Here is a 13,041-nt window from a genome sequence, read left to right as displayed (position 1 = left end):
TTTATCTATTATGTTTATGTTTTTTTTTGTGTGCAATAAATAAATAAATAAATAAAAATTAAATTGTAGCCTCGCCTTTATATTAAAAAAAAAAAAAAGTAACTCTAAACTTGACGTCCTTTGCGATTTTACAATGATGTTTGACAATGATTAGAAAGCACTTTCTTTCTGAACATATACATCATACAGGACACGGAGTAAACGTGAATTAACCGCCTCTTTCTTTTGGTATAACCCTCTCACGTCACTTTCAGGGAGCATCCTCGACAATACAAACCCCCCCCCTCAAAGGCTAACACATGGTATCGTCCAAACATGGCAGCCTCCGTATGGAAACGGTGTGTGACTGCAGCAGTCAAAGTTAAATGTTTATCTCCTTCTGTTTCAGGTAAACTATCAAACATCAACTACGATATATTTAAAGGTATATTTGAGCAAACGTGTTCGTTAAACTCGTGTCTATTTGGCCTTGTTTGGATGGAGGAAGAGCTAAATGTCCCCAGTTCATGTTTTAGTTAGCTGTAGCTGTGAGGTACATGAACTGGTCACTTGCAAAACTGAGGATTTACTGTGAAGTTTGTCGTCTTTAATGTGTTTAAAATGACGAGAATCACCTTGTAAACGACTGACTAGCATAAAAATAGTATTATTATTATTACATAGGTGACCTGATTTACCTTGTGTCTTTGCAGCGAGGAGATGGTTGCTCTCAGCAGCTTACACAGACTCCAGACTGTGGGAGGAGAGACGCAGAGATCCTGGGAACCTGGGTACGAGTCGAAACCATGTCACATTTTAACAGTGTCAAACTAATAATATCAAGCAGTGTCATGTTTTAGGTTGTTATCTGCAGGAACCTACAGTGTGTTGTTAACTTGTCCGTTTAAAGTCAGTCAGATTCGCTCTCACAGTCAACGCAACTTTAAGTGTGGCATTGAGTGTGAATGTCAAAAATACGTCTGCCTTTCATTATAATCGCCTGAAAGTATGGGGGACCTTTCCAGTTTACATGTTCAGATCATAAGTGATGAATGTGCAGGATAATGGGTGTTTAATTCTACGCATTGTTATAAAGGACTTCTCCAGTCTGTCTCAATATTCTTACAGCTCGGCGTCAAGTATCTCAATAGAAGTGTCAGACACGTGTTCAGACAATATCATACCCTGCTTTACAGTCAACATGACATTTATAGGAACACACAGTGTACAATGAAGACATCCTCCTGATGATGGTTCAGGGTTAAGATGCATCCAGCAGTCCTACGTGTAAGTCAGCTCTGCATGTGCGCCCTGCCAACACAAGGGGGCAGTGTAATACTGCAGGCATATGGTGCACTTAATGATGACTGTTCAGAAGCATGGGAATAATAACTGTGACGTGTGATCAAATTTATAAGGCAAAACATGAGCTCCTCATTTTTTTTAAACGTTTATTTTTGGGCTTTTTATGCCTTTTTATTTAGAGATAGGACGGTGGCTAGAGTCAGAAATAAGGGAGATAGTGGGGTATAACATACAGGAAAGGACCCACAGGTCGTATTCGAACCCAGGCGGACCGCTTAGAGGACTATAGCCTCTGTCTATGGGGCACACACGCACTAACCCCTAGGCCACTGGCGCCCGCTCTTTGTATTTCAAAATTATTTCCAACTCGAGCTGATTGTATTTGGGTTGTTTACGTCGTGTTTTTCAGTTAAGTGTATCACACTGCTATAATGTTAAAAAAAACCATGGTTTTGGCATAATATTAAAGAAGTAATTCTTAATTGTGTTTTTGTTGTTTATAAAAATGATCTTGTACTTAATCTATGAACTCACAGCTCTACTGGCCAACGCCATGGACCGGACATACGAGAGGAATCTCCCCGTCAGCTCTCTTTCCATATCTCGGGTGAGTTGTGTCTGGATTTCATCTCCCTGTTTTTTGTTTGTTCAGTTATAAACCAAAGTATACGTTTGATTATATAAATCGATTGCAGTAAGGATACATTGTTTTTGCATAACTTTTTTTTCTTTTTATCAGTTTGTTGACAACATTTCATCCCGGGAGGAAGTTGATCAAGCGGAGTACTACCTTTACAAGTAAGAAGAGTCTAAACTCTGCATCACTTTCTCCGTCTCAACACGTTTCTGTTGCTCCCTCGGTTTTGTGTAGTACCTACTTTTTCCTGCTTCTCTTCTCTCTCTGTTTTGGTTTATGTTCAGTCACATGCTTTCTTTGTTCGGGGCAACTCCAGACCTTTCCTGTTTACTCCGTCCTCTGGAATCTGCACCCATTCTTCTAATTACAAGATTTTGTAAATTTCCCCGATCGCACCCATGCTCAGTGCTTATTATTTTTCATAAACTAGCATTTAATTTTGTAGCTACATTCAACATGTCTTCAACAATTATTGCTTGTTATTCAGGATGCAGCTGTCATGTTTGGTGTTGCTCTTCTGTTTTTTGGAAACTGAGAAAATAGTTCTCCACAAACATAAATGTGTTTTTATGTGTTAATTTCTCTTCCTCGCGTCTTTCCTAACATTTTATCTTTTACAATAAGAACTGTGATGAATGTATAAATCATGTTTTTTTTTTAAATCACGGCAGGTTTCGTCACAGCCCTAACTGTTGGTATCTGAGAGACTGGACCATTCACGACTGGATCCGTCAGTGTCTGAAATACGGGACGAGGGAAAAGGCCATGCACACGCTTAAAAACAAGGTTCACACATTATTATCCCTCGTAGTTATTACCAAGACTGTCATTAGACACACAATTAAAATACTTTATAATCAGTGTAAAGGAGGCACATCTGCATAATCAGCAAATACATCAGAAGCTCCTGATCAGGGCTGAACACTGCACATGTCTGGCAGTGTAAACAGTCACAAAATCAAAGTAACCCCCCCAACTCGTATAATCTGAGCAGCACAAAAAACAGATTTGACATTTTCAGCCCAGCATGTGCACTCTGCCAAAGTTAGTTATACTATCTGGGAATCAACATGACTTCATTATAACATACGCAGATAGTGACCGTGAGCCAGGGATGTGTTTGTATGGGCACATCTGTTGTTTTGATTGGTGTATTGTTGTTTTGAGATTAAAGGTCTAGATTTGTGAGACGCATCAGGAACTACATATCCTAAACGTATGTGTGTGTGTGTGTGTGTGTGTGTGTGTGTGTGTGTGTGTGTGTAGGTCCAGTATGGAATATTCCCAGATGATTTCTCCTTCAACCTGCTCATAGATTCTCACATTAAAGATGGAGACTTTCAAGGTAAGGCTTTTTAAACGTTAATTCTCATTGTAACTGTTTGAAAGGGAAATTAAGCACAACTCCAGGTTTCAGGTTTCCAGATTAAGTTTTTTATTTACTTATAAGTTTTTCCAAGAAGAAAAACTGACTTGTCGATCAGAATAATGAAATAGTATCAACACAGTTTATTTCCTTTTTATGTATTGAACACAGAGTCAAAAAAAAAGGAAGCTGATTATTTATGCATCATGGACATTTGTAGTGTAATTTATTCTTAAACAAAGAGTGTAAAAGTGACATCTTTTTGTTGTTGTTTCTGGACAGGTGCGTGCTCTGTGGTTGAAGAGGTAATGCTACAGGAGGCCTTCGACCTTCCCTCCACACAGATCCTGTCTCTGTATGCTCTGGGCAGTTACCTAGCAACCAGACCACAACTCACTGTGAGTGAACAACAACAACATGGGAGAGGTTGTGAAAACAAATCAAAGAATTGCCTTAAAAATACATAATGTTCACCACTCTGAAGACATCCATTTTCTGTCATCGGAGTGATTAATGGGAGGTTTCATTGAAAAATGTCTGTCCAATTATAAAGAAAAGAAAGAAAAGTCTGCTTTTGACTTATAAGCATGTGAATGTTGCAGGAAGAATGTGCTTCAAAATGAAATGCTTGATCTTGCTGTGTTCAGGTGTCAGAAGAGCGGACGCTGGGAGCAACTCTTTTCATCTGTGGACTGAAGCAAGACAACACTGTCGGCCTCAGCGCTCAGCTACTCGGCCTTGCTCTACTAGGTGGGATTTTTCTTTTTAGCATTAATTAATGACTGGTACGTCGGTGTCCTTCGCTCCTCTGTTTGTCTCAATGACGCTATTTCTCCTTTTCTCCCATCCAGGTAAAGTGGAGATGTCAAACGGCATTCATGCTGTGTTCAAAGGGGCGCCTCTCTTCTGGGAGCGTGGCTATCTGGGCCGAGTGCTGGCTGTCATGGAGAGAGTGGCTGCTGCCTCTGGAGATGTCAAGCTGTCCAATGACACAGTAAGAACCAAAACAATCAGACGGAGGGTTGGAGGAGGGCTTTTTTTTTTTCCAAGTGTTTGTGAAAACTCCTGTGTGGATTTTTCAGCTGGTTGTGTTTGAGACATTAATACAGATGTCTTTTCATGACCTACAAAACAAACCAGACCATGAGAAAACATTTCTGGTTAACAGTTTCCTGCACACGACCATCTCCTTAAATGGATAGTCGGCCTATTTTCAACCTATGCTTTATCTCAGTTAGATGCACAGTATAAAAAAAAAAGTATGTTCTCTTTTTATGTGTGGACATAAATGTGTCGTTCTTTCAGCACCAGTGCCGTCATTTGAGGAGGTCAGTGACACAATCTGTGGTCAGGAAGAACTACGTATTAGATTTCTTGTCTCCACTCTTTGTTTACGTAGCAAACAACCTGCAAAATGGTGTTATGAAAAGCAAGAAATGGGACACCCTAGCATGTTTTACACTGCTTGAGCAAGACTAAACAGCAGAAGATATCCAGCAGCAGAGCAGGGCTGCAGCTTCTCGAGGGGTTACATTGTGTTTACACCGCAGCGACATATACTATAAACACTGATTGGAGATCTGCATGAAAAGCATCTAAATATTCCTGAATTGATTTTAAGTTTTTGTTTTGCAATGACAAGACGATCTCACACACACATGTGATCAACAAACGTCACAAGAAGTGAGCTAATACTTCTTTATCTTAAGATGATGATGATGTAGACATATAGCAACAATCATTGCATAAAACTACACAACACTGATTTCAAAAGTACAAGATAACAAAAAATGTTCTTAGCAAAGCAGGAACGGAAAAGTAACATCACGTGCAGCCAGACAGCATTTCTTTCTGCACGTCTTTGGACTTCTTCTCTTAATGTCAGACAAACATATTTTCAAAACTGTTGGACTGACGCTTTTAACATTCATCTTGATTCTGTGTTTACAAGTAAGTGTTGCCAAGGCTACGATATTGAATGTCACACAACAGAAATATGAACAGCTCAGTGTTAGACACAGACAGAATAGCCGCTGTTGTTATTATCCAGGTGGAGTCTATGACGCAGACCGGCCTCATCAGCTGAGATTAAACACACACGCTGTCATATCATTGATACTTTCACATGTATGCATGGACACACAGTCGGGTGCAGCGCCTGTAATCTGGCCTTAGCTGTCTGCTTTAATAGTTCCGCTTTGTCCACGTTTAATGAGATTTTGAAGAGCCTGGGGCGCTGAGGATGTCTGTGAGAATCACTGCTACAGGAACCAAGCGGCCTGAGCCAGACGGCTGCAACGCAATAATGTAGACAGAGCAGATAACACTGCAGGACAGAGAGGAAATATTACACCTCAAATGAAGGTGCTGGTGTCTGCCGCCTCAAGTGACGGTTAATATTACCTCTTCCTAGGATTTAGAGGTGAGTTGTCAGGTGAGGTGTTCAGCCTCTTTCATCATCACCTTAACGTTTTGAGTTAGAAAATGAATCTTCTCCTTCTTAAAAAAGTTTAAAATATTGAACTTTGACTCATAGAAACCCGGAGAGGAAATGCATCCACACATATTATTTACTCTGTTTTCACACAATAAAGAGACATTTCTGGTTTCTGGAGATCTCAGCTTACTTACTTTATTATATGAGATAATGAAACAGTAGGCTGATCCGGCCACTGCCCACACTAATGAGGTTAATTAAGCCTATTTGTTTATATTGGGCTCTGGGGAGAAGAGTTGAATAAGTCGATATAACAAAACCACCAGAAATGACTCTCTATCTCATGAAAACAGAGTTAATAAGATGTATGGATTTATGTCCCCTTTGGGCCTCTGTAGATTTACGTGACTTGATATACAGCTATGAATACTTTTAGGCAGGAATAGCTGTTTGTTGAATGTGCAAATACAAAGTACAGAAATACTAAATAATAATCTTTCTGGGTAATTCATCTTTGTTTTCATGATTCTACAGCTGGACTGCGCGAACGCTTTGCTGCAGGAGCTCTCGTCCGCCTCAGACTCAGACTCATCTGGAGACGAATCAGAGGGTGAAGAGGACAAGAAAAGGGAAGAGGTGGATGAAGATGAACAAGCCGAACATGCTAAGCTACCTCAATATGTCAGCAGATTCAAGGTGAGGTTGTTTATGTGGGTCACATGCTTTTTTTTTTTTTTTTTTTTTTGCAGACCAAAGTCTGTGCATGTGATGATGAAATACCTTTGACCAAACTAAATTTAAAAAAAATTGGCTCATCTCATGAAATTTTCTTGCTGTGTCAACAAAAAAGTGAAAGTTGGATCAGATGCCTCACTGTTTTCACCACTCTACTAGCTCTGTTTTAAAAGATGATTGATGTTATTTTCCCATTTTGGTGTTTAATGAATAAAAGGTACAAAAAGTTTTGGACTTGCTCGAGTAGATCGCTTCAGCAGGCAGACAGGAAATGGAGCAAAATGTAATCCTCGTGCTGCACATTATCAAAACGCGTCCTCTAAAGATGTTTGTTTTTTTTGCTACTGGGAGGTTCAAATTTATATATTTTTGGAGGCTAACCTTATTATGGAAAGGGGCCTACAGAGAGAGCCTTTTCTGTTAGGACTGAGATCCTTTAGTCTTGTTGGAGCGGAGTTATGAAGGTAAAGGACAATGGAAATGTTTTTCCAGCGATCAGGTCAATAAGCTTAGCTTGTCATTAGCAACAAAAAAAAATAAGCTTGGTGAACTTGCCTGATCCAGTGTCAGCAGTTACTCTTTAAAAATATCCCGTGGAGTTTGTTTGTCTACATTCTGTAACATGCACCAGTACTTGGCTGCTTCCTTCTTCTTTTCCTCCTTTTTTGCTGCTTTGGTTTTTTTTTCTTCCTAATTTTTGTTTTAGATGTTACATCCACCTGTTGATCAGCAGACAAGGATGGCAGCATCGTCTCAAATACAAATATTTATTATTAATTCAATAACTTCCAAGCACCCTTAAGTCATCTCTGTCTGACCAGTCTTTGATTTCTGTTACTGTCTAGTGAGATCTGGTTGCTGCCTGTTTCTTTAAGGAATTCTGTCTAAATTCAGACGTACAAAACAAGGTCAAATCCTCGTCTGCGTCCACATGTATGGATAGTTCTGTGTTTTACTGGAGTTATATCAATCAATTTAATAAGTCATCCAGGGTTCGAGCTGGAATAGTCTTTTTATTGTTTGAAATGAAGTCAGCGGAGATGGCCATGTGAGCAGCTTCACTATGTGTTTGCTTCTGTGAGCATTACTTTTCTAATACGAGATGTCGGCCCTCAGATTTCTTAATCAGAACATCCAGACTTCTATGTTTGTACAGACTGAACTGTAGATAATCAATCCCTCTCTGGGATTTAGGAATGTTTTCTGAGAAGCTGGAGCATTTTAAAAATGTATTGCAAAGAGAATGAACTGATTAGGAGAGTTTCATACAAATTAACAAAACGACGTGATTTGGGCGTTTTGACATCTTTCTGTTCCTTTTTTGTTTTTACTTCAGGAACTGAGGAGCGAGCTGGAGTCTCAGGGCAAAGTGGACTCTGCCTCCTTTCAGGCTTTGGTTAGCGCTCTGGCCCAGCAGAACCTGGCGGCTGCAGAGAAACCGGACTTGGAGCAGTATGAGAGGCGGATGCAGGACTGGGAGGCCGAGAAGAGGCAGCTGATCCAGAGAGAAAAGGAGATGAGGGCGAAGGCAGAGCAGGAGAAACAGGAGCGGTTAGCTGCACAGGAGCGGTTAGCTGCACAGGCTGCAGCCCAGCAAGCATAGAGACCTGTCTGTTAAAATAGTGTATACTCTGGAGATAATAAGACTTCTATGTCTGTAAAATTTTGAAACATTAACATTGTCACCATCGCATTTGCATGTTTCACCAGTTTCTTTTTTAAGTGTTGATTATTGTGTCTTCATGTGATATGTATTGCTCTGTTTTTTGATAAACAGGAAAAATAAAAATGTGTTTACGGATGTGAAATAGACTTCTTGTTTCTTTAAGGAATTCTGTCTAAAATGCATTATTTATTTTTCCTTGACTGCGGAGGATCATTATTGGAACGTATGCACACATTGTTAATCGTGGCGGTCGGATGACCTCATGTAAGCAAAAAAGAAGCAAAGCTGGGAAAGATCTTACCATCACATCCTCCCACTCCTTTTCCTCTCTGCCTGCGGTCATCTGCGTTTGTGTGTGTGTGTGTGGGGGTGAATGTGTGTGTCAAAAGCATCCTTGGAAGTTTTTTCACAGGGGAGTGAAAAGTGTATTGCACTGAAGAATTTGCTGATAAGCAATCAGGAGAAAAACTAAATCCCTGCATTCGGAAGGAATGCATTTATTATTAGAAACCTTCAGTCCGTGGTGGAAAACATGCATTAAACATGGACACAGAGAGCACCTCAATGTTTGTAGAAAAAGTCAAATATCAACCTGAGAGTGCAGCAACAACAAATACACTTAACACAGCACGTTAGCGTGGCAAATTGAGTAGAGCCTGGCCTGTTTGTACTCCACAGAAAGATAAGATTATAGATCTCTGGAGAAGAAAACGCTGTTGTGGCGGTGCACATAATGCATTCATTCCACATTATGTTGCAGCTATTCAGTATTCAGAGCATGATCTTGGGAAACTGCCTGGTATGCAGTCCAGGATGAATAAGAACCACATACCGTTGAAACAAGAAGCATTGTGGTGCTGAGGCTCCTGACTGACTGCTCCTCTGAGAGCGGCTCTTCACTCATAGTCAGTGTTTAGTTATTCAATATTAAATGTCATTCAGCTGTTTGAAGGAAGTTAATATTTCTGAGATCTTTTGGGTTTTACTGTTCTTAGTTTTAAAGGGAACGACACTTTCCAAAACAACTTGAAAATGAGAAAGATTAAATGATCATTCATATATGGTCAGTTAGCTCAAAGGTAAGGTTAATCGTTTTGTGTACATAAAGAAGTTAAAGGCAGGGTTGGTCATTTTCGACTGATTTTGAAAGTAGCATTCCCTAAATGTGCTCCGTCTACACCCGCCCCCTCCTGTCTGTGCTCCCTCAAAAGCCACGCCCCTCACTTACATGCACGAGCGCCATTCCTCCAGAAGCGGACCTCAGCTCAATGCTTGCAATGTGTTGAAACTACGTCGTCTCATTCCGCGGTAAGTAAACACTAAACTTTCTCATGCTTTCTTACATGACAATTTTACTAATCACAACGGCCAACGACAAACTCACAGTATAAACTCTGTCATCGGTGACGCGCTCTGAGTGTTGGCTAGTGCAGGCATGGGGTAGAAAACAAGCAGGGAGACAGGGAGTCGTGATTGGTTCATCAGATTGGTACCTCGTGTCAGACATTGGTCAGCGTTTTTACTGGCTTACAACTGCTACATATGACAGATTTTCTTTGTTCCTTTTTTCAGAGCACACACGTTATTAATTTCTGTCAGGATCTAAAGACAATTTCAACCAAAATCTTAAAAAAGTGTATCTGGAGAGAATGACCAACCTTGCCTTTTAGAAGCTGTTGTGTTTCACATTTCATTATTTGCACCAGAGGTTTAAAGATCGATCAGGCTATTACACAACTGTCATTGTTGATAATCAGCCTCTTTACACCTCTGAGGAATAAAATGGGCTCCACAGCTTTCTCTCCTATACAGTGTTTACACCCCGCACCCTTAATGATGCCGTATGGGGCCAACTAGTTCATCTAATCAACACAACAAAATACTATACAGACCTTAAAATTCCCAAATCATGGGATTCATCGTTAATGTACACCAAAAGGACTAAATAATCAAACAAATATCAACTGGAGACAAAATAAACAGACAACACGTCACACAAATCCCTGACTGAGAGGCTCCTTTATATTGTGATTGACTCTGACCAAACAGCACTCCCTTTTATTCATGCGACATTGAGGTATTGATTTTTTCCTGTTCTATAGGCAAAGTGTTTTCTTCTGTCACTTTAAAAAACAATGAAAACAACACATGATACAATTAACTTGCTTAACTATTGTTCACATGTCACATGACTTTGCTGTGACTGTCCCGTCCTTCTTGCTGCTTTAATCAAAGCGTGAAGTGGTGAGGGGGATCTCAGGATAAGGCCACGAAATGATCTTTTTAAACTATCTTATAACTGCAGTCTTTTATCTTTCTGCAGCTTGCCTTGCGCTATTTTTTTTAGTCAGATTATTATCTACCACAGATAAAAGCTTTCACCGTGTAATTACTCTGGATAATGAATTAGCTCTTATCGTTCTCGAAGCCTCAAGCTCGATATAAAACCACTGGTTCAAAAGTAACACCTCTGTTTACCTTCACTGCTTGTGCAAGAGACGCTTTCGGGAGACGGGGGGGGGGAGGGGGACTTTGCTGGGAAACTGGGTTGTTTGAGTTTTGCAAACATTACAGGAGAAAAGTGGACACATTATAGACACCATTGTTGGACTGTGATTCTGCTCACACCGGTCATCTTTACCAGAAAATCCTCGCCGTTGCATAAAAACACTTCAGCACATCCACATCATGCATCATTTGTACATTTCTAACCACTTACAGCAGAGGTTTTATCCTCCCAAGGCTCAAGTTAGAACTTTTCATCTAAATTCAAACTATGTTTTGTTTTGTCATCTCTACCAGGACTCCTTAGTGGTTGAAATAAAAGCACATCCACATCTTATCTCGTACATGACTTTTTCTGAGAACAGTACCTCCTTGTTAATGCATAATGTGTGCATCTTTAACCACTTATAGAAGAAGTTGTATCCTCCCATGGCTCAAGTTAATACTTGTCATCTAAATGCAAACTATGTTTTGTTTCTTCTTTGATCCTTTCACGTAAGTCAACAGGATTGGATTCCCTTTCTTGATTTGTAAGTGTGATTTGATCTTTACTGGTTGACCGTTGTATCCTGTTCTTTTAAAGCAGATTACAGGATAAGAGAAGCAGCTGGTTTTGTTGCTCTTGGCCAGAGTCCATAGAAAAAAGATCATGTTTAATAATGTTGTGTTATTCATCAAGGTCCCCTCCTTCATATTTAACATTTTAAAAAGATAAGTGAAAACCAATAATGTTTAAATTATCTGTCGGTTTGTTTTCCGGGTATACGTGGCTTTTATGTGTCCTGACATCTGTGTATTGCTCTCATATTAAACTAATAACTTAGGCAGATCTAAATTTGATAGAGATAGAGATTTGATTTATTCGGTGTCTGATTCATTTGACTGTAATTGTGTCATCTTCTGATTAAAGCGTAACCTTTTCAAGCTACTCAAAGGTTTGCATCAAAGTGTTTTGATTGTATCTGATTAATTGAAGAATATAAAAAAAACCTTATAAGGTAAAGAGCAGAATCAATGTATTTATTCACTTCTTATCAAGCTTCATCTTCTCACTTCTTTTGACCTGTATCTGACATTATCCTGCTGTCTTCCTCATCTTTTTATCACGCTGTCAATTTCTTCATTGGCCAATTAACTTCTGTTCACGTTACTATCGTTCAAGTCATTGGCACCCCTCTGAGGAATCATGAAGGGGTGACAAGGTGGATTAAATTTCCAGGAAAATCCATGTAAAGCACTGAATTTTTCAAATAAATATTTGACTACTTATCACCAGGGATTCAATAATTGTATAAAACAAGCCAGGACGACAATCTATTGCCAAATGATATATTGCCCCACTGCTAATTTCTGTTTACAATAAAAACATCTGACTTGGAAATGAAGTTTCCATCCGTGGAATGAGCCAGCGCAAAGTGTACTTTCCTTAAGTGGTGAAATTATTTTGTTTATTCAGCTTTACCACATGCAAGGATTGAGCCATTTTTATTCAACATTTTCCACCATAATTCTCCTCCAGACACTCTGGATTTTCACGCCATCCCTGAGTCCTTAAGGCCACCAATGACAGTTGTGATTGGTTTAAAGAAACACAAACAACCCAGATAGTTTAGTTTCCCCTTTTAGAACAGAATTATAATCTGTTAGATAGATAGGTCTGGCTATGCAATCACAATTATAGTGGATGTTGCAGACAGTTCCACACTCCCCAGGTCTCTAGGTTGTTGTTGATTTTAAATGCAAAGTTTCTTCCATTATAACGGGCTCACAGAAGTTCACAAAGAGCACCCAGAGTGTCCTTAATGAAGCCACCAACTCAGTAGTTTGAATATAAATGAGCGTATTTAATGAGATGGAGTGTTTATGTGTTTTGCTCATTTGCTTCGTTTTCACCCTCTGGCACTGAGTTTACAGCGTTGTCCTTAATATATGTAGGATCAGCAGTGTGACATGCTGTATGCTCTTTTTTTTCCATTGTGCTCTAATGGGCTGCTCGGGTCGTCTGGTCTTGTAAAGATTAGCGGTAAATGTCCTAAAATGTCTCTCCCTGTTAATGATCAACCACATGAATGTCTACCAGAACGAATACTCTTGTTCAGCAATGTGCAGTGATGTTTGATTCAGTCTGTTTTTCCTAAATCTAAAGTGTTTGGATTTACACTTTTAAAGCAACTTCCAATGTTCTTGATGTTTAACTGTAGCTATGAAATGAGTCGGGTGATCGGGAAAAAAACTCTGCATTTAAATACAAAGTGCATAATAGTGTTATAGATAAGCTTGTACCAGTTTTTCACACTGGACAGGCTTTTCAGTCCGACATCCTCAAGGGTACGCTGTCCCCTCTGTGTTTGAGGGAGCCAGCTAATGACTGTAAACAACAATATAAACAGAAATGTTGACTTTAGATGTAT

The 13,041-nt window shown here is 39.6% G+C and overlaps 1 protein-coding gene across 1 annotated transcript; it reads left to right on the top strand.

The window, feature by feature from the left end:
* The first annotated feature begins 268 nt into the window (after positions 1-268).
* Positions 269-8,267, top strand: mrps27 (mitochondrial ribosomal protein S27). The gene is made up of 11 exons (XM_061038745.1): positions 269-388; positions 693-770; positions 1,821-1,891; positions 2,024-2,082; positions 2,593-2,707; positions 3,188-3,266; positions 3,570-3,685; positions 3,935-4,037; positions 4,139-4,281; positions 6,259-6,420; positions 7,796-8,267. Exons 1-11 carry the CDS (start codon positions 316-318, stop codon positions 8,060-8,062), a joined length of 1,266 nt encoding a protein of 421 aa, XP_060894728.1. The 5' UTR covers positions 269-315; the 3' UTR covers positions 8,063-8,267.
* Positions 8,268-13,041: the final 4,774 nt, after the last annotated feature.

The sequence above is a fragment of the Labrus mixtus genome, chromosome 5, assembly GCF_963584025.1.
Source record: "Labrus mixtus chromosome 5, fLabMix1.1, whole genome shotgun sequence".
NCBI classification, from domain to species: Eukaryota; Metazoa; Chordata; class Actinopteri; order Labriformes; family Labridae; genus Labrus; species Labrus mixtus.
This window is presented reverse-complemented; position numbering and strand designations above follow the sequence as displayed.

What these genes read in the sequence shown, in the direction of transcription:
- mrps27 (XM_061038745.1), top strand. Translation starts at nt 316, where the DNA reads ATGGCAGCCTCCGTATGGAAACGGTGTGTGACTGCAGCAGTCAAAGTT. An exon ending in TTTATCTCCTTCTGTTTCAG is followed by an intron (nt 389 to 692) that starts GTAAACTATCAA and finishes GTGTCTTTGCAG; the next exon opens with CGAGGAGATGGTTGCTCTCA. An exon ending in TCAAGCTGTCCAATGACACA is followed by an intron (nt 4,282 to 6,258) that starts GTAAGAACCAAA and finishes ATGATTCTACAG; the next exon opens with CTGGACTGCGCGAACGCTTT.